We start from the raw sequence: 24,347 nt of genomic DNA on the forward strand, positions 1-24,347 counted from the left end.
CACCTTCCTTTTATGTAACTAACCCCCGAACCCTAAATCTTTTCAAATAGGGGTAGTTTGAACTTTTTTTCCCCTTTTCTTAATAAAATTAAATGTTCAGTCGTGAAATAATTAGTGAGTCAAAAGCTAATCAAATAGCCTTGATCTCCAAAAAATGACGCGACAATATTGTTCTACGGAGTGAGTGTGTTGTTAAGAGGTCCCTTAAGTATGATGGAATGGAGTTGTGAACCATGATACTTAAGGGCAAATAGCTTTAAGTTTTACTAAGAAGTCAACACAACTAGTATAGTTTCAGAGGGTATAAGTAATGGATGTCGTGTGTATTTAGTTTGCATCACGAAGTTGATGGCTTCAACTTAGACCACCTTTTTTTTAGGTTAAACTGCATTTTTGGCCTCTAAGTTTCAAAATCTTGCGATTTTGGCCCCTTATTTAAAAAATTGCAATTTTGGCCCATTTCATCTCAAAATTGATGAGAAGACGCCATGTGTTCCAAAAAAGGGGCCATAATTGCTAGTTTTTGGAAAGATAAGGGGTCATATTTCCCTTATGTTAGGGGATCAAAAGAGCATGTTTCCTTAAACATGGGGGTCACTTTTGCCTTTTTTTAATAGGGGACGAAAAGTGCAATTTAACCTTTTTTTATCATTAGATTAAACCAATCCATTAAGTTTTATCATGTCTTCCTGCATCAAATATCTTTCTCTATTTCTCTCTCTCTCCCAATCTCATTGCTTTCTCTCCCTCCCTAAAGGGATCAGAACTGAAAGTGAGAAGAACAAAACAAAAAGTAACATTTTTTCAACATTCATAGCAGAAAAATTGGATGATACATGTTAGTTTATTGTAGGCAACAAATTTTTTTTACAACTAAAATTTATTGGAAGAACATTAATGCGAAGAAGATGATTGAAATGGTTTAGAGTGTGGGGAACGAGACTCTGCAACTGATTTTCATTCAAGTAAATGTCTTAATGTTTTGTACAATTAACTATCTGAGGTCCAAGTTGACCATAAATATTATTATTGAAAAGGTCAACAGAGACTACACGATGGGTGGCATACGACACACTTCCATGAACATGGTGTGGAGTGAGAATGAATTTATGTAGAGTTTATGGGAGGAGGAGCCGATGTCCAGTGCCTGGTGAATGACATGAGTGCTACCCCGTTTGAGTTCTAATTCCTAGAGGGAGAGAGAGAAAGCAGTAAGATTGGAAGTTAGAGAGAGATGTTTAGGGTAGATAGACCATGGTAATTTTTGATAGCTTGGTTTAATCTAATGATAAAAAAATTGTTCAAAGTTGAACCCATAAATTTGATGGTGCAAACTTAAATCACACTGAATGCGGTCATGTTAAGGTTGAGAAGATTCATGATATCACCTAATAGTAGCAATCAACTTATATTTTCTACTACCATTTTATAAGTCTTTTCCCCACTTTTCCTTAAATTTATCGGTTTGTGTCGAGTAGTGTCTATTTCCATTTTTCTTACTTTTTTGAGCTTTGGAGAAATGAATGTTTAACATGATTATAACATTTGGCAAGAATAGGTTTTGTGGTCTCTATTCCTAACTCGCACAATATTGTTTTTGGAAAGAGTTATTAGAGAAATGATATTTTTATAATTTTTGTTGACAATATTTTTTTAAATAATAGGAAAAAAAGCAAGAACACAATAAGAGAATTGCTGTTCCCACATATAGTATGGCTGTGCCACACGAGTAAAATACCAAAATGCCCTTCGGCAGTTAACTGCCGAAGTTTTGAGTGAACCGGCGGCAGCAAACTATCGAGGATTTCCTCGGCAGTTAACTGCCGAGGAAAACTGAACATAACCAGAACGCAGAAACTCAGTTTTCTTCATTTGCTTCATTGTTCAAAACTTCTTCCAAACCATAAAAATTCTCCAAATTCGATTTTTCAACAAAATCAAGTGCATCATCTCCATTTAATCACAAGTAAGTATCTTGACTCATTTTTAATCATAATGTTAGTTTGGGTAGGTTTTTTTTTTTTAAAAAAAATGGTAGTTTTCATGTGGTTAGGGTTAATGTATGAATTGAATTTTTTATGAGTGCATGTAGTTTATAATTGAATGTAGTTGGTTTAATTGATGATTGAATGATGTTAGGGTATAATGTGGTTTTGATTGGTGGCAAAATAACACATTTTGAGTATGTTTGATACTTTGCACACAAAGTGTTTGATAAAATGTGTCAATGACAATTTTATTGATTATTTAGTTAGTTTAGGTATTGGATACGATCTTGATTGTAATTCGAAAACGTGTATGTTGAATTAAGTTGAATGCATATTGAAAAAGTGTATATTGAATTAGGTTGAATGTGTATATTGAATTATGTTTAGTGTAGGTTGAATGTGTATGATAATGCATTTGATTTTTTGCGTTTGAATGTTAATGATAATGTGTATGATAATGTTTAGGTTCAATCAATGTCTTTATTTTGGTAAAGTGGTTTAATGTGAAAGCGGTTATGTTTAGGTTGAATGTGAAAGTGTAGGTTTTGTTTAGGTTTACTGTTTGTTGATAAAGTGGTTGAATGATATTAATTTTTATTTTTTATTTTTTGTAGATATGGCCGATCAGGACCCCATTGATCCATCGAGGATGATTGGTGGTAGGCATGCCATGACTCAGAGCCACCGCAGGGAGAGACAGATTGCCCACATCCCAAAGAGGGGTAGAGGTCGGAGGGGAGATGGCTCAGGAAGCTCTCAGGCTACACAGCCTGAGGAGTCACAGGTTGTTGACCCGTCACAGCCTGTTGACCAGACTGGGATGGAGTACCTGAACTATCAGGATCAGGTACATCACGATGTGACGGACGGTGGATATGACCAGGATCATATACCACATGAGCAGGATGCAGGAGACGAGGATGACATTGCAGCTGCTGCTGCACCGGAGGTGTTACCTACGGACCCTCCCTTTCCTGGTGGACCGATTGACTTGTCCTTGCTCCACTCTTATGCCGGTCATGTGGCGTTGCCACTCTGGTATAATTCAAATAATGTAAGTGTATTTTTTTTAATTGTTTTTTCTTTAAGTTAAAATATTTTCTTTAATTTAAATGTGTGTTTGTTTAATTATTATATCCACTTTTATATTTGTTTTTTTTAATTGGTTTTTCTTTATGTTAAAATATATTTTTTAAATGTGTGTTTGTTTTTATTATTATATCCACCTCTATATGTGTTTTTTTTAATTCTTTTTCTTTATGTTTAATTATTTTCTTTAAATGTGTGTTAGTTTTAATTATTATATACATTGTTATATGTTTATTTTTTTAATTCTATTTTTTATGTTTAATTGTTTTGTTTATATGTGTTTTTGTTTAAACCAAATTTATTTTTCTATTATTTCAGGTTCGTAAGACCCGCGTGCTTAAACCGATTAATCATGGGGCCAAGATTCTCACTCTCGGACGCCCTAACGCGAATGAGAATTGGTTTTGGGATGCGCTTCAGCAGAGCGGGCTACATGATTTGGTATACTTGGGGTACTCCACCGTGCCTCATGCACTGCTGCTGACTTTATGCGAGAGGTGGCATCCGGAGACCAGCACCTTCCACATGCCGATGGGGGAGATGACTGTGACATTGGATGATGTCGCATGTCTGACGCATCTTCCTATTAAGGGGCGGATGTTGGCTCATGGGAAGAAGATGCCCAAGCATGAGGGAGCGGAACTGCTGATGACGTATCTGGGTGTGTCCCAGAATGAGGCTCAGAAGATCTGCAACCAGGAGTACGGCGGGTACATTAGCTACCCGAGGCTGAGGGAGTTCTATACCTCGTACCTTGGTAGGGCCAACGTATTGGCGGGTACGGAGGATGCTGAGGAGCTTGAGGAGCTGGCGAGGGTCAGGACATACTGCGTCCGGTGTTACCTTCTGTACTTGGTCGGATGCTTGTTGTTTGGCGATAGAAGCAACAAGCACATCGAGCTGATATATTTGACGACCATGGCGGACGGGTACGCAGGGATGCGTAATTATTCCTGGGGAGCTATGACCCTCGCCTACCTATACGGCGAGTTGGCGGATGCATGTAGGCCTGGACACAGAGCGCTTGGGGGGAGCGTGACACTGCTGACTGTAAGAAAACTTAAATTTTATATTTATGTTAACTTTATTTTTTTGTTAACTTTTATTTTTTTGTTATATTTTTCCATGCGTAATAATTTATAAATGTTGTCGCGTCATTTTTTGGAGATCAAGGCTATTTGATTAGCTTTTGACTCACTAATTTATTTCACGACTGAACATTTAATTTTTTAAGAAAAAGGGGAAAAAAAAGTTCAAACTACCCCATTTTGAAAAGATTTTGGGTTCGGGGGTTAGTTACATAAAGGGAAGGTATTAGCACCCCTTATGTCCGTAGTACTCTACAGGAACCTCTTGGTTTTATTTAATTTAATGTGCTATAACTTGCTTGCTTTTGAAAAAGAAGTTAATGTGATGATTAAAAGAAAAAGAAAGTGAGACCTAATTTATCTACATTTTTTATTGTTTGGAAGGACATGGTCCTCTGCCTACGTACCCGTGAAGGATCAAAACCTCGTAGTTCGGGGTAGAAAACAACGTTTGATTGGTTTTGTGTTTTTTATTAGTTTTGAAAAAAAGTTTTAAAAGGAAAAGCCAAGTGGCAAAGTAAGAATTGGTTTGTATTTTTGTTAAAAGAAAATGACTTAAAGTAGATTTAAAGTTGATTGCAATTTTGATTTATGAAAGAAATAAAATAAAGACGATCACTTGATTTGGATCAAGGTTTGTTTATGAAAACGTTTTTGTGATTTTTGTTATATTTGGAATAAGATAGAACTAACGGAGCATAAAGAATAAAAGCGCGGCTACCCTAAGTTAGAAATATAAAATCTATAACTATTACATAAAAAGCCTATTTACATTCTAAGGTCTGCAATGAAAATTAAAATGCTAAAAAAAAATTAAATAAATAAATACGAAAAGGAATAAGGAAAAAATAAAAAAAAATGGTCCAAACACAAGGTGGGGTGCAGTAGTAAACAGGGGTGTGCAGAAAGCAGAAAAAGGAATTGGGCTTAAGGAACCGAAGCGGGTCGTGGGTCATGGGTCATGGGTCGAACCGGTTTGAGGAGTATATAAGGGTTGTAAACCCTAATTTTCCTCATTTCTTCTCCCTCCTTCTCTCTCTTCCGTCTCCTTCTCTCTCTAGCTCTCTGCCCTCTCTCTTCTTCTCCGGCGGAAAGGGTGGGTTCCGGCGGCGGTTGGCCGGCCGGTGCGGCGGCGCCACCACGCCGGAACCCTAAATTAATTTTTTTTGCTTTTTTTTCGCCTATCTTCTTCTACTTCCTTTTCTACGCCTATTTCTAACCTTGAAACCTACAAAAACGAGACTTAAACCCCTAGATCTACAAAAACAGCAAAGCAAAAAAATACCTATTTCTCCTTTTGTTTTTGAGGCCTGGTGCCGTTTTGATTTCGTCTTTTATTCCTTGCTGTTGTGCGTGTGTGTCCGGCTTGCGTGCGCGAACGGCTGTTTTGTGTGCGCCTCTGTGTGTGTTTGTGTGTGTCGTGTGCGCTGCTGTGTGTGTCGCTTATGTTGGTGTTGCGGTTCTGTGCGATCCTTTTTCTCTGTTTCTCGTGTGCTCTGCTGTGTTCTGTTGTCTTTCTTGTGTTGTGCAGGTCTCTTTTTATAGTGCTGGGCTGAGGTTAGGGTTTGTTTAAAATCCGCAGAAATTAGGTGATTGGGATGGAATCGGATTTGGATGAAAGATGGAGACGCGTTTGTTTTACTGGATTTGCTTCAGAGGAAGCGTGAACTGGATTTGGACTAGAACAGCATACGCGTGATGCTGTTATCTTGAACCTGGACACTTTTGGATTTTTTGGACTTTTTGGGACTTAAAGAAAAAAGAAAAATTAATAATAAAAGGATAATGTCTACATTTTTGGTTTTAAATAAAAAGAAAAATTTAAAATGGGAATAAAAGAAATTTAATCTAACTTGGACTAAAATTAAAATTAGAATTCTAAACTAAAAATTTAAAAGATGGAAATAAATAATTAAAGACTGAGAGAAGAGGGCCCGATTCGAAACTTTATGAGGTATTTTAAAATACCTCCCTGCCGAATTTTTCGCTGAAACGTGAGACTGATCAGGGTTAAATGGCGCGTGTCAGTGGGATCTTGGGTCAAAAATTGGGGTATGACAGATGCCCCTATTTAAGTTTCTTCGCTCAGAGATTCGAAGGTAAAATCTTTGACTCGACGAGCCGAAGAGACTTAAATACAAAAGTGCACCAATTTTGACCTAAGATGTTTATGAATGCTCATGATTTAATTATGAATGCATGATGACAATGACGGCTCGACTGGAATGAAAAGACATTGGGATACCCAAATTCTTCGAAGAAAGGGGTCCGACTTTAATGGGGAATCTGGTTTCACTGGGGAAAATGGTTGTTCCTCATCGTCTCGATGCCTCGAAACAAAGTGCAATGGTTCAGACTCCAATGTCCGTTTGTGGACTTGGTTTTGAAAATGAAGTAATAGAAGGATACAAGTTATTTGTTGGTTGAAATTGGCCACTTGTTGCAGGCTGTTCATTGGTTGGAACTGGTCGCCGGGCATGAGTTGTTCGTTTGTTGGAACTAGTTGCTCGAAAGAAAAAGAAATTGACATAGGCTATTCGTTTGTTGGAATCGGTCGCTGGGCATAAAGATAAAAGATTGATATGAGCTGTTCGTTCGTTGGAACTGGTTGCTCGAAAGAAAGTAGACATAAGCTAATCGTTTGTTGGAATCGGTTGCTGGGCATAAAGATAACAGATTGACATGAGTTGTTCGTTGGTTAGAACTGGTTACTCGTTATAAGGTAAAGAGATAGATACAAGCTGTTCGTTGGTTGGACTTGGTCGCTTGAAACATAAGTTGCTCGTTGGTTGGAACTGGTCACTTAAAATAAAGACACAAGTTGTTCGTTGGTTGGAAGTTGGTCGCTTGAAATAAAAACACAAGCTGTTCGTTGGTTGGACTTGGTCGCTTGAAATGTTTGACTGGTGACATCTCTGGAACAGCTACGCTGGGGATGACGTTTCGGAATTTGGATTTGATTAGTGGCATAACTAGCACGGCTATTTCCGGGTATGACATTTTGAAATTGAAATTGAAATAGACATTGATTAGTGACATAATTAGCACGGCTTTACGCCGGGGATGACACTTTTGAATTTGAAATTGAAATTGACATTGATTAGTGACATAACTAGCACGACTTTTTCGCCGGGGATGACACTTTTGAATTTGAAATTGAAATTGACATTGATTAGTGACATAACTAGCACGGCTTTTTCGCCGGGGATGACACTTTTGAAATTGAAGTTGAAATGGAAGACGCTCATTTGTAGAAACTTGCGGCTTGACACAATGGTAAGCTTTGACTGATGCAATTATGTGTGAATTGATGTTATGCATATGTCGTGTACGCATAAACGTATGATTATGTGAAAATATTGGTGAATGCATGATTGTATGAATGTATGGATATATGAATGTACATGACACGTGAATCGATGAACCGAGACAAAACAGGTAAGATGGGAGTCGGACCGACATTGCATTACAAACACTCGGCAACCTTCCTTGGAGATGATATTATTGCGAGCAAATCGAGCCGTTGATGGTGTAAGAACCTGGCACTAGGTAGCCACCGATGCCTCCTGGGGGGTGAGCCCATTGTTGATGAAAGAAGTCTGGAAGAAGTCGCCATTCGTAAACCGGCACAGAGTGTCCTTCCATTGGTATGCTTCAGCAGTCATGCCTTTTGTTTTATTGAAAAATCCCTAATTTTTGCCTGGACCGCCCTTTCGGGTTTTCAGTCCACCGGGAATATTTTTGTTTTGCCCCTAATTTTTGTCTGGACCGCCCTTTCGGGTTTTCAGTCCACCGGGACGCTCTCTGTTGCCTAAGTCGCCTTTTCAGGTTTTCAACTTAGCGAGCTTCTTTGTATTATTTTTTTGTATTTTTTGACTGTGATAGCATTTTGTTCAAAGTATAGGACCTCTCCATAGTGCTTAGCCATGTTTCTCTTCCGGAGTGTAACCGTTCTCGAGGCGGATGCTGATGTATACTTCACCTACTCACGAGTTCAAAGAGAATGTGTTTGTTGTTCACACTTTTCAAGAGATGTAAAAAAAATTTTGTATTTTGAAATTTTTGCTTTAAGAAGAAATTATGCAAATAGAATAAATGAGAGTTCCAAATAAATGGGCACAGGCTCAAGTTTGATGAATTGAGTGGTGACCTGCCAAGGGCATGGCTCCACGGATTTTTGAAAATTTTGGAAAAATGGTAAATGTAATGGGGAGGGTACATTGAACACAGTAACCATTATTCTCCCTAACAACTTTGAATGCCCCTGTTCCGAGTCTTTGATCTGCAGATGCTTCGAGTCGGAGGTCTTTTGATAGCTGGATGCCCCAAGTGGATTGTGCTTGACCGGATGCAGTTACTTTGTCTTTTTGATCCTTAACTTTTGCATAGATCGCCCTTTCGGGTTTTCAATCTATCAGGATAATCATTTTTGTTCATGTCTCTAACTTTTGCCCGGACCGCCCTTTTGGGTTTTCAGTCCACCGAGACGCTCATTTTTGCCTAAGCCGTACTTTAAGGTTTGCGACTTATCGAGCTTTATTATTTTTTGACAAAGTATTTCTTGACCGCACCAGCATTCATAGGAAGTGCGAGTTTGTCATTCATAGTTGGAGAAGTTATTGCACGCGATCCTTCATAGTTAGGCGTCCACTTGCCCCTGGAGTCTGATTGGAAATATAGTATCCTTTTAAGCACAAAGTCTCATTCTTGAATTTCACGGGGACGAACCTTCTTGATGGAAGTTTGTTTTCAAACTTTTTTTGACATGATTGTACAAGGTCGTCGTGCATTTTAAGTTTGTTCAAGCTTGGACTTTGACATAACTCCTATTGTTGGGACTTTGATCGTGCGGGAAGCATCACCTCCCTGTTGTATACTTGAGGGAAAGAGGGGGGATGCCCCTGTTGAAATGTGTACTGAAGCACGATATCCGAGCAAAGCGAATGGTAGCACCTCGAACTAGTCTTTGTAAGTGAGTGCCATCTTCTGGATTATCTTCATGATTTTTGTTTGGTAGCTTTGATGGCTAGATGCCCCAGTAGGCGAGAGATCTTGTCATGAGTCTCTTCATTCATGTCTCTTTCAGCTTCGGATACAAGGAACTCAAAGTTGGAAGAGAGTACATGGTAAATGTGTTCAACGGGTTTATTAATGCATGATTTATTGTTGATTTTGACAAGTAAACAAAAGTTATGATTATGCAGATATTTGTGAATGATTAATTATTTTTGGGTTTTTTGTATTACCATTTTTTCCAAGAAAAAGCACAAAATGAAAATAAAGTCGGGATCAAAACGACCTTTTTATTAATGATGACAAATCTTAAAGCAAAAAGCCCTACACTAGTTCACTTTCGTCCTAGGCGGGATGAAAGGATGTTTTTTTTTTGAAAAGATAATAAACGAACAAACACATCACTGGAAACAAATTGAATAGCAGAAGACAAAACGTCGACCCAATTGCAGCTACACACTCGGATTCAATTTCTCGAAATACAACACATTGTCGTCGATCAGCTTCTGAACTTCAATTTCCTAGGAGAAACAGTGCTCAACGTCATGACCTTGTGCCCCTTGATGGAAGGTGCAAGAGAGATCCTGTCTCCACCTAGTCGGCAATTTCTTGGGTATTGTTGACCAATCGTCCTTCTCGGACTCCTTCTTCCAATTGTACACCCATACCAACCATCTCAGCAAAGTTCTTGGGCGTGCTTCCGACCATCTTCTTGTAGTAGAACTGATTGAGAGTTTTTAAGAAGAGCTTGGTCATTTCTTTCTCTTCTACACGCGGGCTGACTTGGGCAGCGGTATCCCTCCATCGCTGGGCATACTCCTTGAACGTTTCCTTGCTCTCTTGAGTCATAGCCTGAAGATCACTTCGGTCCGGCGCCATATCCATGTTATAACTGTATTGCTCCACAAAAGCTTCACATAGATCACGAAAAGTTTGGATTCTCGTTTTCTCTAGATTCGTGTACCATTTTGAGGCGGGACCAGCCAGACTTTCTTGAAAGTAGCAAATGAGGACCTGATCGTCTCGAGCATATGCATACATCCTTCTTACATACATTTTCAAATGTTCCTCAGGGCAGGAGTTCCCTTTATACTTCTCGAAATCGGGGATCTTGAACTTGTGAGGTATCTGGATATTCGGCACCAAACATAGATCGTAAGCGGTCTTTCCAAATTTTCCTCTCTCGCGGAGAGCTTTCATGTCTCGGCGTAGTTCATCATACTTTTCTCGTAGATCGCTTACTCCCTCGTAAGCCTCTGCATTCCTTGAATGAAAGATAGGCTCTTCAGTTTGCGGAATTGTATGCATCACAGGTGCTGAGTAGGTCATGGTGGCTGGAGTGACCCTCATGGTAGGTAGGGGTACTTGAGCCGTGTGCTGGTGAGTAGGCATCTGAGCTTCACAAGCAATAGGACGAAATACTTCACTGAGACAAATAGGGACACCCCAAGGACGACCTTCTGGCATAGAATTTGGTGGAATACTGACAGGTATCGCCCATTCAGGGGCAATAGAGACAGTTGCTTCGGCCTGAATGCTGATAGGAGGAGGAGGTGGTGGTTGATTATGTGCAGCCGTCAATGCTTTCATCAATTCAGTCATTTCATCCATCTTAGTTCGCATGACTGCCACTTCCTCGCGAAGCAGTTGATTTTCTTGTTCGAGAAACTCCATCTTTTCCTCATGATTGTTCGAGTGTTGTAAATGCGAGTGGGTTCCAGACGACGATGCCATGACTCTTTTGAGATGGACTGACCTTTAGTAGAAAAGACACAGTGTAAGACTCTGACTTGAAACTATGAATGCAAATGATGCATGCTTATGCAAAAACAGACACGTTTCTTTTTTGAAGGACTTGTCAAAGTAATTGTAAACTTGATAAGGAACATTGTTTTATTTAAAAGTTGTAAAGACGTTGCAATTGGTTCCCTTTCAAAAGTAAGAACGAAACCAAGGAAAAAGTTCTTAACAAAAGCTAAAGCTTTTTTTGAAGTTTTGGGTTTCTTGGTGTTCCTTCTTACAAGGACCATATCTTTGATGTTTACGAAAACTTATCTAAGTCCTTCGATATTTTGAAAAAAAAAAAAAAAAAAGTTTTTTTATGGATGAATGCATGTATGCATGATCATGCATGGTGAGGTTAAGTCCACAATGTTGGAGCTTAGGGTAACAATGCCATTTGGTAAGGACTATGGTTTCATTTGTACCTGTATCACGGGTTCTACCAAGTTCCCAAAGTCATTAACCACTTCCGAATATTATCGGGTTACAAGACTACTCTTGATCCAATAAGATTCGTAGGAAAGTTTCATTTGAGTGTAGTATCGCGTATCAACTAATTCAAGACTACTCTTGATTAGCCACCGCACTACGTCCTAAAAGGTCAAGATGGGTTTAAGGTAACTAAAGGTCCTCAACTTTGACGGTCACTTGAAAATACGATGCCAACACGACTACTCATGTCAACATAAAATTACTTCCAAGATCCCTCCATTGAGTGGGGTTGTACCACATGAACCCAAACACGAGACTTGACTCTCGGAAAGGCACTTTGGTTATACCACCGTCCTATCTTATGTTTCTCTCAAGCCCGGGTGTAGGACTTATCTCACCACTCATGTTTAAGAGAAAAGAGGAGAAAGAAAAGGGAAGATATGTACAACTATTTCCATCTTTTTGTTTTTTGTTTTTGTTTTTTTTTTTTGTTTTAAGCAAGTTATAGCATAGAGAATTAAATAAGGCCAAGTTAGGCTCAACCCTCTTTAGGGGGTATCCCCAGTGAAGTCGCCATTTCTGTCGCGTCATTTTTTGGAGATCAAGGCTATTTGATTAGCTTTTGACTCACTAATTTATTTCACGACTGAACATTTAATTTTTTAAGAAAAAGGGGAAAAAAAAGTTCAAACTACCCCATTTTGAAAAGATTTTGGGTTCGGGGGTTAGTTACATAAAGGGAAGGTATTAGCACCCCTTATGTCCGTAGTACTCTACAGGAACCTCTTGGTTTTATTTAATTTAATGTGCTATAACTTGCTTGCTTTTGAAAAAGAAGTTAATGTGATGATTAAAAGAAAAAGAAAGTGAGACCTAATTTATCTACATTTTTTATTGTTTGGAAGGACATGGTCCTCTGCCTACGTACCCGTGAAGGATCAAAACCTCGTAGTTCGGGGTAGAAAACAACGTTTGATTGGTTTTGTGTTTTTTATTAGTTTTGAAAAAAAGTTTTAAAAGGAAAAGCCAAGTGGCAAAGTAAGAATTGGTTTGTATTTTTGTTAAAAGAAAATGACTTAAAGTAGATTTAAAGTTGATTGCAATTTTGATTTATGAAAGAAATAAAATAAAGACGATCACTTGATTTGGATCAAGGTTTGTTTATGAAAACGTTTTTGTGATTTTTGTTATATTTGGAATAAGATAGAACTAACGGAGCATAAAGAATAAAAGCGCGGCTACCCTAAGTTAGAAATATAAAATCTATAACTATTACATAAAAAGCCTATTTACATTCTAAGGTCTGCAATGAAAATTAAAATGCTAAAAAAAAATTAAATAAATAAATACGAAAAGGAATAAGGAAAAAATAAAAAAAAATGGTCCAAACACAAGGTGGGGTGCAGTAGTAAACAGGGGTGTGCAGAAAGCAGAAAAAGGAATTGGGCTTAAGGAACCGAAGCGGGTCGTGGGTCATGGGTCATGGGTCGAACCGGTTTGAGGAGTATATAAGGGTTGTAAACCCTAATTTTCCTCATTTCTTCTCCCTCCTTCTCTCTCTTCCGTCTCCTTCTCTCTCTAGCTCTCTGCCCTCTCTCTTCTTCTCCGGCGGAAAGGGTGGGTTCCGGCGGCGGTTGGCCGGCCGGTGCGGCGGCGCCACCACGCCGGAACCCTAAATTAATTTTTTTTGCTTTTTTTTCGCCTATCTTCTTCTACTTCCTTTTCTACGCCTATTTCTAACCTTGAAACCTACAAAAACGAGACTTAAACCCCTAGATCTACAAAAACAGCAAAGCAAAAAAATACCTATTTCTCCTTTTGTTTTTGAGGCCTGGTGCCGTTTTGATTTCGTCTTTTATTCCTTGCTGTTGTGCGTGTGTGTCCGGCTTGCGTGCGCGAACGGCTGTTTTGTGTGCGCCTCTGTGTGTGTTTGTGTGTGTCGTGTGCGCTACTGTGTGTGTCGCTTATGTTGGTGTTGCGGTTCTGTGCGATCCTTTTTCTCTGTTTCTCGTGTGCTCTGCTGTGTTCTGTTGTCTTTCTTGTGTTGTGCAGGTCTCTTTTTATAGTGCTGGGCTGAGGTTAGGGTTTGTTTAAAATCCGCAGAAATTAGGTGATTGGGATGGAATCGGATTTGGATGAAAGATGGAGACGCGTTTGTTTTACTGGATTTGCTTCAGAGGAAGCGTGAACTGGATTTGGACTAGAACAGCATACGCGTGATGCTGTTATCTTGAACCTGGACACTTTTGGATTTTTTGGACTTTTTGGGACTTAAAGAAAAAAGAAAAATTAATAATAAAAGGATAATGTCTACATTTTTGGTTTTAAATAAAAAGAAAAATTTAAAATGGGAATAAAAGAAATTTAATCTAACTTGGACTAAAATTAAAATTAGAATTCTAAACTAAAAATTTAAAAGATGGAAATAAATAATTAAAGACTGAGAGAAGAGGGCCCGATTCGAAACTTTATGAGGTATTTTAAAATACCTCCCTGCCGAATTTTTCGCTGAAACGTGAGACTGATCAGGGTTAAATGGCGCGTGTCAGTGGGATCTTGGGTCAAAAATTGGGGTATGACAAATGTTATTTGTTTGCTTTGTGCAGGCATGGTTTTTGGCGCATTTTCCAGGGTTTTTTAGTGTTGATCTCAACACTGACTACCTGGAAAACTATCCGGTTGCAGCGAGGTGGAAGCTCCAGAAGGGTCATGGGGAGGGGATCACGTATCGGTCACTGCTCGATCGTATACAGTTAGATGATGTATGCTGGAGGCCGTACGAGGAGCACAGAGAGATCCAGGACTTCGAGGAGGTTTTCTGGTATTCTGGATGGATTATGTGCGGCGTCCGTAGGGTGTACCGTCACTTGCCCGAGAGGGTTTTGAGGCAGTACGGATACGTGCAGACCATCCCCAGACATCCGACTGATGTTAGGGACCTCCCACCGCCTTCCATTGTGCAGATGTTCGTCGACTTCGGCACTCACACGCTTAAGGCGGACGTCCGGGGTGAGCAGGCAGGAGAGGAGACATGGCGGGCGGCGGATGGCTATGTCCTGTGGTACGCTAGGGTGTCTCACCCTCAGATCTTGCCACCTATTCCAGGAGATCTTCCGAGGCCTGCAAATGAAGAGCAGATCATTGCAGAGCAGTGGCAGCGGTATGAGGCGAGAAGCTCGCCTGACACCTATGACATGGTTAGTGGCGCTGTTGCCTACGCTGATGCGCAGTTAGGCCAAGAGGAGGTCATGAGCATGATCCCTCAACAGTGGTTTGAGGCCATGACCCATATGAGGGAGCAGATCGCGCCGATTCTGACCAGGAGGAGAACCCAGAGGCCGAGGCGGAGGCACCATCAGCAGGATCAGGACCAGTAGTATTATTTTCCTTTTTTAGTCTTATTTTTTAGTTTTAGTCTTTTGATGACATTGAGTTATGTATATATGTATATTTGTATATTTGTATATTTCTACTTTGATGACATTATTTTTAATTTCATGGGTTTTTTTTACTTTGTTTAATGTGCAAAAATAGGTTGCTTTAATGTGCAAATATAGGTTGCTTTATGAACATAAAACATAAAAATAAGTTGAGAGTAGGAAAAATAGGGACGAGAGAGAACTTGAGAGAACTTGACAGAATATAATATAAGTGTCCCGTTGATTTGCTCGCAATTCGTGAAAGAAGAATTGGCGAAGATTTGAGAGAACTTGAGAACTTTGTGAAGTATGTTCAGTTTTCCTCGGCAGTTAACTACCGAGGTTTTCTTCGACAGTTTTCTTCGGCAGTTAACTGCCGAAATTTTCTCAAATCCGGCTGCAGTTAACTGCCGAGGATCTTCTGCACTACAAAATCTGGCAGAATCTCCTCTCATCCATTATTGATCTTATCTTCCAAAATTTCTTCAAATGTCTCTCAAATTCTCTCTAACAAACACAACCAAATCCAACAAACTTTATTCAACAAAATCACAAGTAAGTAATTATAATGCTATTAACTTACATTTTAGTTGTTATACATGTTATTATTTTTTAGTTTTTGAGTACATTTATTATTTTTTAGTAGATTTACATGTTATAATTAAATTTTAGGGTATATGTTAGTTGATTAATGTTGTTAAAATATTTGCATGATGTTTATGTTATATGATATAAATTTTTTTATTTTAGTAAGAGTATATGATTTATAATTTTAGGGTTATTTTTATGAATTTTAGAGTGTATGTATAATGTGTTTTTGATTGATTGTTTTTAGTTTCTTATTGTGTAGATTTAAAACAATGGCGGGGTGGATCGACGTTCATGCGCAATTCAACGGCGGAGAACCTCAGAGGTTAAAGGTTCGGTGCCTTGGTGTAACGTTAAGAGGTCTCAAGGATACACTGACTGAATTCAACCAAGGAGTCAACCCCAGAGACACAAGGATGGTGGAACACATTTGGTATAAACGTCCAACACTCGACGAGGGGAGAGTATCATTCAGTTGGGTGGAATTAACGAACGACGAAAACGTGACGACCATGTTTTGGGAGCACAGCATGTTCCAGTGGATCGATATGCGGGTGAAGTTGCTTAGATCAACTGAAGATATCATCAAAAGTTTGATTCCGCCACAAGATCGTCATTAGTTAGGGTAAGGTGCATTCCAACTACAACATTTGTATTCCTTTGAATGAGGTAATTCAAACTTGTCAAACAACAGGACTCAAGCATTTCGCAAGCACCTCATGTTTCTCCTTTGAAAATATTAAATTTTTGTTATGCTGGTTTAGATGAAGGTATTAAGTGTCAAGGATTGAACCTCAATTCGGTGGCACTTGAATACCATCATCTAAAGCAAGCCTCACAAAAATTTATTATTTTCAAAGGGAAAACATGAGGTGTTTGGCGAAATGCTTGAGTCCTGTTATTTTGCAGGTTTGAATTTATCCCATTCAAAGGTAACACAATTGTTGAGGTTGGAATGCACATTCCAACTGCAACAATTGTCTTACCCTGGATGGGGCAATTCAAACTTGTTAATCGGCAGGACTCCAGTATTCGATGAGCATCTTGGACAATGGTATTCAAGTGTCAAGGAATGCACCTCATTCTTTTGACACTTGAATACCATCGTTCAAGATGCTTATTGTAACGCCCCAGATTTTGATCCAAGACATTACGCCTAAATCATTTTCCTTTTCTGAAAAACACTACTATTTATTTATTTCATCTATATTATATTCTAGCAAAACCTATACAAAATTCTTAACATAATGTAATTAAAACTCTTATACTAATATCCTTCAAAATAATTACTACTAAAGTTACAATTCAATCAAAAACCCAATTTCGTCCCCCGTACGCACTTCAAGCAAAAACTTCAAAGCATAGATCATCTCTTCTTTGGTACCTAAAATGTTAGTGTAAGGGTCAATTTCCTTATCCAAATTGGTTCATACTCAAAGCACAAGAACAATGCCATAAAATAGATAGTATCAAAACTTCTCAATCAAAAAGAAATAAGAAAATACATTTAAGTCTTTAAGGTAAAGTTCATACACATTTCCTTTGTATATATACAACAGTTTAATCATTTATCAACAGACAGATGTATAACAGACCCAATGCAATGCAATGATATGCAAAACGCATGCTCTTAAATACTACATGATCCGGATATATCCCGCCACACAGGCACCACACAGAAATATAATTGCAATTCCCACCACTAAGGCATCCACAGAGAATATAATTGCAAATCCCGCCACTAAGGCACCACACAGATGCATATGCCATGCACAAACATGAAAATGCACACTAAAACCCGCCACTAAGGCACAATAATGCAATATGATGTTATCCCCACAAAGAAATATATTATTAACCCGCCACGAAGGCAAACTCATAGACAAATACAGTCAGATATTAACACATCATCATCCACATGGACCAAACTGAAATATTTTCATTTATTTAGTTTATCAGCAAAGTCTAACACTTCTTTACAATACCACAAAAACATATATGAATAGAAAAATGCCATTCCACAAAACATTATCATACAGATATCATATAAAATATAATTAAACTAATAACTTTTATAAAAGGTTAAATTTTACCATATGAATTCATATTTTAGTTGTTTTGTTCTTTTCAACAGACAAGAATCTCTACCTCTAATTCATAACATAATCCTAGTACTTAGTAAGAACGTATGGGGAAAAAAGCCCTTACCTCAAACGCTTTACCTCCTAGTGAAACCCTCAATGCACATGCATCAGTCTGTACTCCGCTCAGTCCATACCCAATGAAACCGCTATGACAATGTCTATCTAACTGTTCTACGAATTCTTTTCTCAATCAAAGGGGACATTTGTGAAACGTGAGGGAATGAGAGAGATTGATGTAATTCTAACTGCTTTTATAACTTGACGCGAAAAGTGAGAGAATTTGAAGCAGTAGATTTATGCACTACTAGCAGTTTAACTTGAGAGCATACAATTTTCAAAGGAGAGAGACGTGTAAATGGGTTTAATATTCTGATGATATAGGAGACTGGAAAGGAGCACGATTTTGAGAGATTGAGAAACGATCAAGGTGATTTTTGTGTTGTGAATTAGACTTGATAAACTAATTAAGTGATAGTCCACTCAATCAAAACCTAAACGTGGGTTAACATCAAGTAAGAGGTGAATGTTGAGAGAAAATAGGGGATAGTGGTTCGTATGACTAGGAAAGGGAGGAAAGTAGTTCTAATCATGTAGACCAATTCATGGCACTAACTTCCTACATTTTAGCTCATTCTTTCCCACTATTATTTTTGCTCGTGTCATTACTTCTCCATATATGTAAATCCTCTTGATAAATAAATATTAAAATAAGTTTAAAATAAAGATGCCGCAGCAAAGAATTTTATTAAAATAAATATAAATAATCTAAGAAATAATTATCCTACTTTTTTTTTTCATACCAAATTGATTAATAAAAATGAAATAGATGAAATCAGATTCAATTAATAAACCAAAGTAAAGAATGTCAAGATTTTGTAAAGTTTCTCGCACATAAAATAAATTGTTGAACAACTAAGTGGCAAGCCAAGAAAATTATTTATAAAAATACATATATAAAATATCGGGATGTTACACTTATCGAATACTGGAGTCCTGCTGCTTAGCAAGTTTGAATTTGCCCCATTCAGTGGTAAGATGATTGTTGCAGCTGGAAGGTAAATTTCGGAATGTAATGTAAAATGCAATGTAATGTGATAACATATATTTTGTTTTGAATGGAACAATAATTATCTTATTTTGTTTTCAAATTTATTTATTCCAAATGCAATTTTATTCTAAATACCATAATGTCAAACAAAATGTGCGCGACACAAAAATAAAACATAAAAAAATCCAAAACAATTAGGCATTAAAAGCCATTACATTCATTCTTCCTCGTCACACAAATCAATCGGCTTGTCCGCTACAGTCCCTGCGGTACCTTGTTTTGGTTGAGGACCGAAATAGCATGTCCTCCCGCTCCTCCTCAACCTCGAGTGATTGTACATCGGCACCTTCGAACCCTTCTTTTTTTCGGAACCATCGCAAACAATTCCATGCCATGTCATAGGTGACTTTTCTTTTTTCGTCTCATCATCGTGAACGTTACCCTGATTCTGATTCTGAGACATATCTACATTTAAAAAAATATGGCGATCAATTCAACCTACACTAACCTAAACTATCCTAACAATTCTAACCATTCTAACCTAAACTATCCTAACATATCATAAAATCAACAAATCAATATAATCGAACCTATATAATCGAAATTTAACAAAAAATAACATACAATTCGACCACAAAGCAACTATTGCATAGGATTCAAAAAACTTACTTGTTTTTGTGATTAAAATTGGCTTCTAATGGCTTCAAATGACTCAAAATCGCACCTTGAAAAATTAAAAACGCAACAATGGAGTTTTGGAAACTCCTATGAAGTTCTGTTCTTATAACATTCTACTCGGCAGTTAACTACCGAGGTTTTCCTCGGCACTTAACTGCCGCCGGTGTCCTAAAAACTTCGGCAGTTAACTGCCGCCGGTTCCTAAAAACCTCGGTAGCAAACTGCCGAGGGGCATTTTGGTATTTTACTCGTGTGACACAGCCAAACTATATGTGGGAACAGCAATTCTCACACAATAAATATCATTTGTTATAGGCAATAAATGGTGAAGCTATATATAGACACAGATAGATAACACCCACACTCATAGCTCAGTCTCCTGCCAATGCCAAGCTGCTCACCAACACCACCCACTCATTACCTCAAACATTCCGTTCCATACTTTTAACGGAGCAAACAGAACAGAACCACATCATCATGAATACAGAAACCCCAAACTACCCCTCGCCGGAGTTCCAATCGGAAAACCCAGACCACGTCCTCGAAATTGTCCTCGAAACCGTCCTCCACTTCCTCACCTCCCGCCGCGACCGTAACGCCGCCTCATTAGTCTGCAAATCATGGTACCGCACGGAAGCTCTCACCAGATCCGACCTCTTCATCGGAAATTGCTACTCCGTCTCCCCCCGCCGTGCTACATCCCGGTTCAGCCGCATCCGGTCCGTCACCATCAAAGGCAAACCGCGGTTCGCTGATTTCGATATGATGCCGGTTGATTGGGGGGCCCACTTCTCTCCGTGGGTCACTACTTTCGCTGCTGCATACCCATGGCTTGAGAAGTTTCATCTTAAGCGAATGTCTGTTACTGATGATGATCTTTCTCTTCTTGCTGATTCGTTTGTGGGTTTCAAAGAACTTGTTCTTGTTTGTTGTGAAGGTTTTGGAACTCCTGGTCTCGCTGCCGTTGCCAGCAAGTGTAGGTAGTGACCCTTCTCTTTGCAGTTACTTGATACACTTTCATAAAAGACTCTGTTTGGATAACCAACTTTTTTGCAGCTTATAGTACAAGTGTTTATAATGTACTATCTTGGACTTCTTATGAAAATAAGCTTAAAACAGTTTATGAACAATCTCCTAAACCGTACTTATGTCGGTAGATAAGCTCAAATTAGCCAATCCAAAAAGCTACTAAACAGTTATTTTCAGCTTATAGCATAAGCGCTGAATAGAAATGAGGCCTGTTTAGATAAACAACTTATTTGCCACTTATAGCTGAAGCACTGATAAATGCTTATGTATATGTTGTTTCTATAGCAAAAGATGAAATAAAATAAATTGTTTTTATATAAGTTATAAACTGTTCTCATAAGTTCTCTCAAAACTAAGTAAGTAGATAAGCTCAAATAAGTCAATCCAAACATGTCCGTGTTATAAGTTGTTTCTAGCTTATTTTCACAAGCTCATCACAATAGCTTATGAAAACAGTTTAACTTTACTTTATCTTCTTTTAATACAAATAGTTTATACACAAGCACTTACGTGATAAACACGTAAGTAAGTCGTTTAGCTAAGCAGGGTAATGAATCATGGCTTTGTAATGTTTGTGGCTTGCTTGACAAAAAATTATTCATTTTTTTGTGATCAGATTTCTGAGAGTGCTTGATCTTGAGGAATCTATGGTTGATGTTAATGTTAGCGACTATGATGGAATACTTGATTGGATATCATGTTTTCCAGAGGGTGAAACCCATTTGGAATCTCTTGGTTTTGACTGCGTTGACTCGCCAATTAATTTTGAGTCGTTGGAGAGGTTGGTTGCTAGGTCTCCTTCACTGAAGAGGCTGAGATTGAATCGACACATTAAATTATCTCAACTATACCGCTTGATGTATAAAGCACCACATCTAACGCATCTTGGAACGGGTTCTTTTGTTGTACCAGAAGATACTATGAATGTTGTTGGGGATGATGAGCTAATTTACGAGACTCCATTTGCGGCTTCCAAGTCCTTAGTTTCTTTATCTGGATTCAGGGATACTTTGCCTGAGTACCTCCCTGCCATTTATCCTGTTTGTGCTAATCTCACATCATTGAATTTCAGTTATGCTGATATTGATACAGATCAAATCAAATCGATTGTTTCTCGTTGTCATAAACTACAGACCCTTTGGGTATGTATGTCTTATTTTTGAGCCATTCTGTATGTTCATTGTCTTGTTTTGCTTTGCCCTAAACTAAAGTTTGCTTTTATGCTATTTTGTTATGCAGGTCCTTGATGCAATATTCGATGAGGGTCTTCAGGTAGTAGCTGAAACTTGCAAAGATTTGCGCGAGCTTCGTGTTTTCCCCCTTCATGCAAGGGAGGGAGTAGAAGGTCCGGTTTCTGAGGTAGGATTTGAAGCGATTTCTCAAGGCTGTAGGAAATTACAGTCCATTTTGTTTTTCTGTACAAGAATGACAAATGCTGCCGTGGTAGCTATGTCACATAATTGCCCTGATCTTGTGGTGTTTAGATTATGTATAATTGGGCAATATAGGCCAGATGCTTTGACTCAACAACCCATGGATGAGGGTTTTGGTGCTATTGTTATGAATTGTAAGAAGCTCACTCGACTTGCCGTGTCTGGTTTATTGACTGATCTAGCTTTTTGTTACATTGGGTTGTATGGGAAGATGATTAGGACACTATCAGTTGCATTTGCTGGAGACACCGACTCTGGGCTCAAGTATGTTCTAGATGGATGTTATAATCTGCAAAAGCTTGAAATCAGGGATAGTCCATTTGGGGATGGAGCTTTGCGTTCTGGTTTGCATCATTTTTACAACATGAGGTTTCTCTGGATGTCTTCCTGTAAATTGACACGCCAAGCTTGCCAAGAAGTTGCACGAACACTGCCCCGTCTCGTATTGGAAGTCATCAATACTGATGAAGACACAGTTGATGATTTCGATATACTTTATATGTACCGGTCTCTTGATAAGCCAAGGAGTGATGCTCCAAAAGTTGTCACCATCCTTAATTAGTTTTCCAAAATTCAACAAGCCAAGAAGTGATGCTTCAAAAGTTGTTACCATCCTTCATTAGTTTTTGAAAATTCAACAATTTGTTAGCTTTGTCCTGTAAAATGACCAGTTGATTTCTTGACCAGAGATACTATTCTGGAGTCTGCATAATGGAAGAGGGTGTGGTGGGAATTGATAAATGGGGAGGGTCGCCCTAGATGATGCAGCAGAAGAATGAAATCCTGGAGACATTGGACCATTCAGTGTTGTATAATTGTAGTTAAAATGAATGTCTTTTTTCTTTTTATTCATTTCATCATGAAGAAACCATGAGAGTTGAGGATTGTAGAGAATTAGATTGCTCAAGCTGTGCTCTGTGTCTGAGGATTAGTTAGTAAGCATTATTGGTCTCGTTGTGGTTGGGCAAGTAGATGGTCTATTGAGGATTAGATTCAGAGCTGAAGCATTGGAGAGTGACAACATTCTTCTACTTCTCAACCATACCAGCAGAAATGCAAAATTATTCACTTCTAAATTAAGGAATTGGCCTGTGTATTTTGATTCAGATGATACTTAGATTAAGCTGTATGAGGTTTGAATCAAATCACAGAATTAGCATCTGTCTCCCAATCTCTTACAGAAAATGTGTTGTTGTAGCGTATCATTTTTGACTTTATTGTAGCAATTGTGGCAGGGTTAATAAATGCCAATTTATGGGACTGTATCTATGCACTTGTTGTGATTGTAGAATGATCAATTAATTCAGATGGTTCGTTAATTATATGCGTGAAAACGGGGCCTTCCAATGGATTTGAACTTTGAAGGTCTTGATTATTGTTTAAGCAGTATGTGAGGTGCTCACATTTTGATTCCATATAGCATGCTGCAGAATGGTAAAAGCAAAGCAAACTTGACATCAAAAGCTATGATTTGACCGGGAAAGGAACAAAAGATAGTCGAATTTGTGGGTATAATGTTGATGATGACATTGAATAAGAAGTTTACCAAATATGTATAATTTTTGATAATGTTTGATATAATGCCAATGAAAGTGTAGACGCGGCGCTGATGGGTATAGGGAGTGATAATGATCTTAGTTAGGCAAGGATGGATGATGATTCTCCTTCACTGCTCTCATTTTATATCCATTAGAATTAGATTAGATGCGTTGAAAAACTATCGATTATGAATTATGATCGTGCCTTACCTTGTGGGATAATCCATCTTTCAATAAAAAAGATGGTATCTGGTTGGTTACCACATGCAGTATACAGTTTTGCTATTAGAACGCATACCCAATGATGATATACCAAATAATTATACTTATAATGAGTTTTTTTTTTGTCAAAATAATAATTATAATGTGCTGCAATGCTAAAAAAGTATGTGGGCTATATCTACGTTGATAGATTGAGATATCATAGCTTTGTGCATCTTAACTAACATTTTATTTTGATAAAAATAAAGTAATATTTTATTATAATGCAACGATAACAATCACACATAGAAATTCTTACGGGAACTCTTATCCAACACATCATTCTGACATCCAACCAGTTAAAATCAAACACCTCATTAAAATAATAGAAAAATTAATGTCAATTTTTTTTTCATTATTTTTAATATTTCTCTCACCTTTTTCTACTTCTTTTAACCGACAAGAACCATCCACCATCTCCATTTCCTTAATTAAAATCACATTTTTTTTTTAAATTAATAACATGTGTCATATCTCTATTGGTCGGGTGTAAGAATAATGTGTTGGGTAGGAGCTCATGCAAGAATATCTTATAAAAAATAATAACAATCATGCATTTTTTAAATCAGTAATGATAACGGTGTTGATAAACTACTGTTGGAGAGCCACATTGAAGAAATGTTCACACACTATTTTTTTTTGAAGAAAAATGTTCACACACTATTGAAATGTAAATGGATCTTTTTGACTATTTGTAGGAGCACTTCCTGAGGCGACTATCTCTAAACCAACCCATTCTTTGGAGGCTGGTTTCATGGCTTTGAAGTTTGGTATACACTTGATTTTATGGTATTCGTAATTTCAAAAAGGAAAATAA

At 38.1% G+C, this 24,347-nt stretch overlaps 2 protein-coding genes and 1 long non-coding RNA gene across 3 annotated transcripts; 2 read left to right on the top strand and 1 right to left on the bottom strand.

The window, feature by feature from the left end:
- Positions 1–2,944: 2,944 nt before the first annotated feature.
- Positions 2,945–14,936, top strand: LOC112420267 (protein MAINTENANCE OF MERISTEMS-like). Its single transcript, XM_024779036.2, has 4 exons — positions 2,945–3,042; positions 3,396–4,127; positions 13,999–14,453; positions 14,927–14,936. The coding sequence occupies exons 2-4, from the start codon at positions 3,603–3,605 to the stop codon at positions 14,934–14,936; spliced, it is 990 nt and encodes a 329-aa protein (XP_024634804.2). The 5' UTR covers positions 2,945–3,042; positions 3,396–3,602.
- Positions 14,937–18,957: 4,021 nt separating this feature from the next.
- On the bottom strand, positions 18,958–19,319 carry LOC120579752 (uncharacterized). Its single transcript, XR_005645492.1, has 2 exons — positions 19,261–19,319; positions 18,958–19,056 (listed from the first exon to the last, which is right to left on the bottom strand). It is a non-coding gene; the product is annotated as an uncharacterized lncRNA (long non-coding RNA).
- A 295-nt stretch (positions 19,320–19,614) lies between these two features.
- Positions 19,615–23,065, top strand: LOC11435177 (transport inhibitor response 1-like protein). Its single transcript, XM_003602912.4, has 3 exons — positions 19,615–20,249; positions 20,915–21,440; positions 21,538–23,065. The coding sequence occupies exons 1-3, from the start codon at positions 19,747–19,749 to the stop codon at positions 22,291–22,293; spliced, it is 1,785 nt and encodes a 594-aa protein (XP_003602960.1). The 5' UTR covers positions 19,615–19,746; the 3' UTR covers positions 22,294–23,065.
- Positions 23,066–24,347: the final 1,282 nt, after the last annotated feature.

This window comes from Medicago truncatula, chromosome 3, assembly GCF_003473485.1.
Source record: "Medicago truncatula cultivar Jemalong A17 chromosome 3, MtrunA17r5.0-ANR, whole genome shotgun sequence".
Classification (NCBI taxonomy): domain Eukaryota; kingdom Viridiplantae; phylum Streptophyta; class Magnoliopsida; order Fabales; family Fabaceae; genus Medicago; species Medicago truncatula.

What these genes read in the sequence shown, in the direction of transcription:
- LOC112420267 (XM_024779036.2), top strand. Translation starts at nt 3,603, where the DNA reads ATGCCGATGGGGGAGATGACTGTGACATTGGATGATGTCGCATGTCTG. An exon ending in GGAGCGTGACACTGCTGACT is followed by an intron (nt 4,128 to 13,998) that starts GTAAGAAAACTT and finishes TGCTTTGTGCAG; the next exon opens with GCATGGTTTTTGGCGCATTT.
- LOC11435177 (XM_003602912.4), top strand. Translation starts at nt 19,747, where the DNA reads ATGAATACAGAAACCCCAAACTACCCCTCGCCGGAGTTCCAATCGGAA. An exon ending in GCCGTTGCCAGCAAGTGTAG is followed by an intron (nt 20,250 to 20,914) that starts GTAGTGACCCTT and finishes TTTTGTGATCAG; the next exon opens with ATTTCTGAGAGTGCTTGATC. An exon ending in ATAAACTACAGACCCTTTGG is followed by an intron (nt 21,441 to 21,537) that starts GTATGTATGTCT and finishes TTTGTTATGCAG; the next exon opens with GTCCTTGATGCAATATTCGA.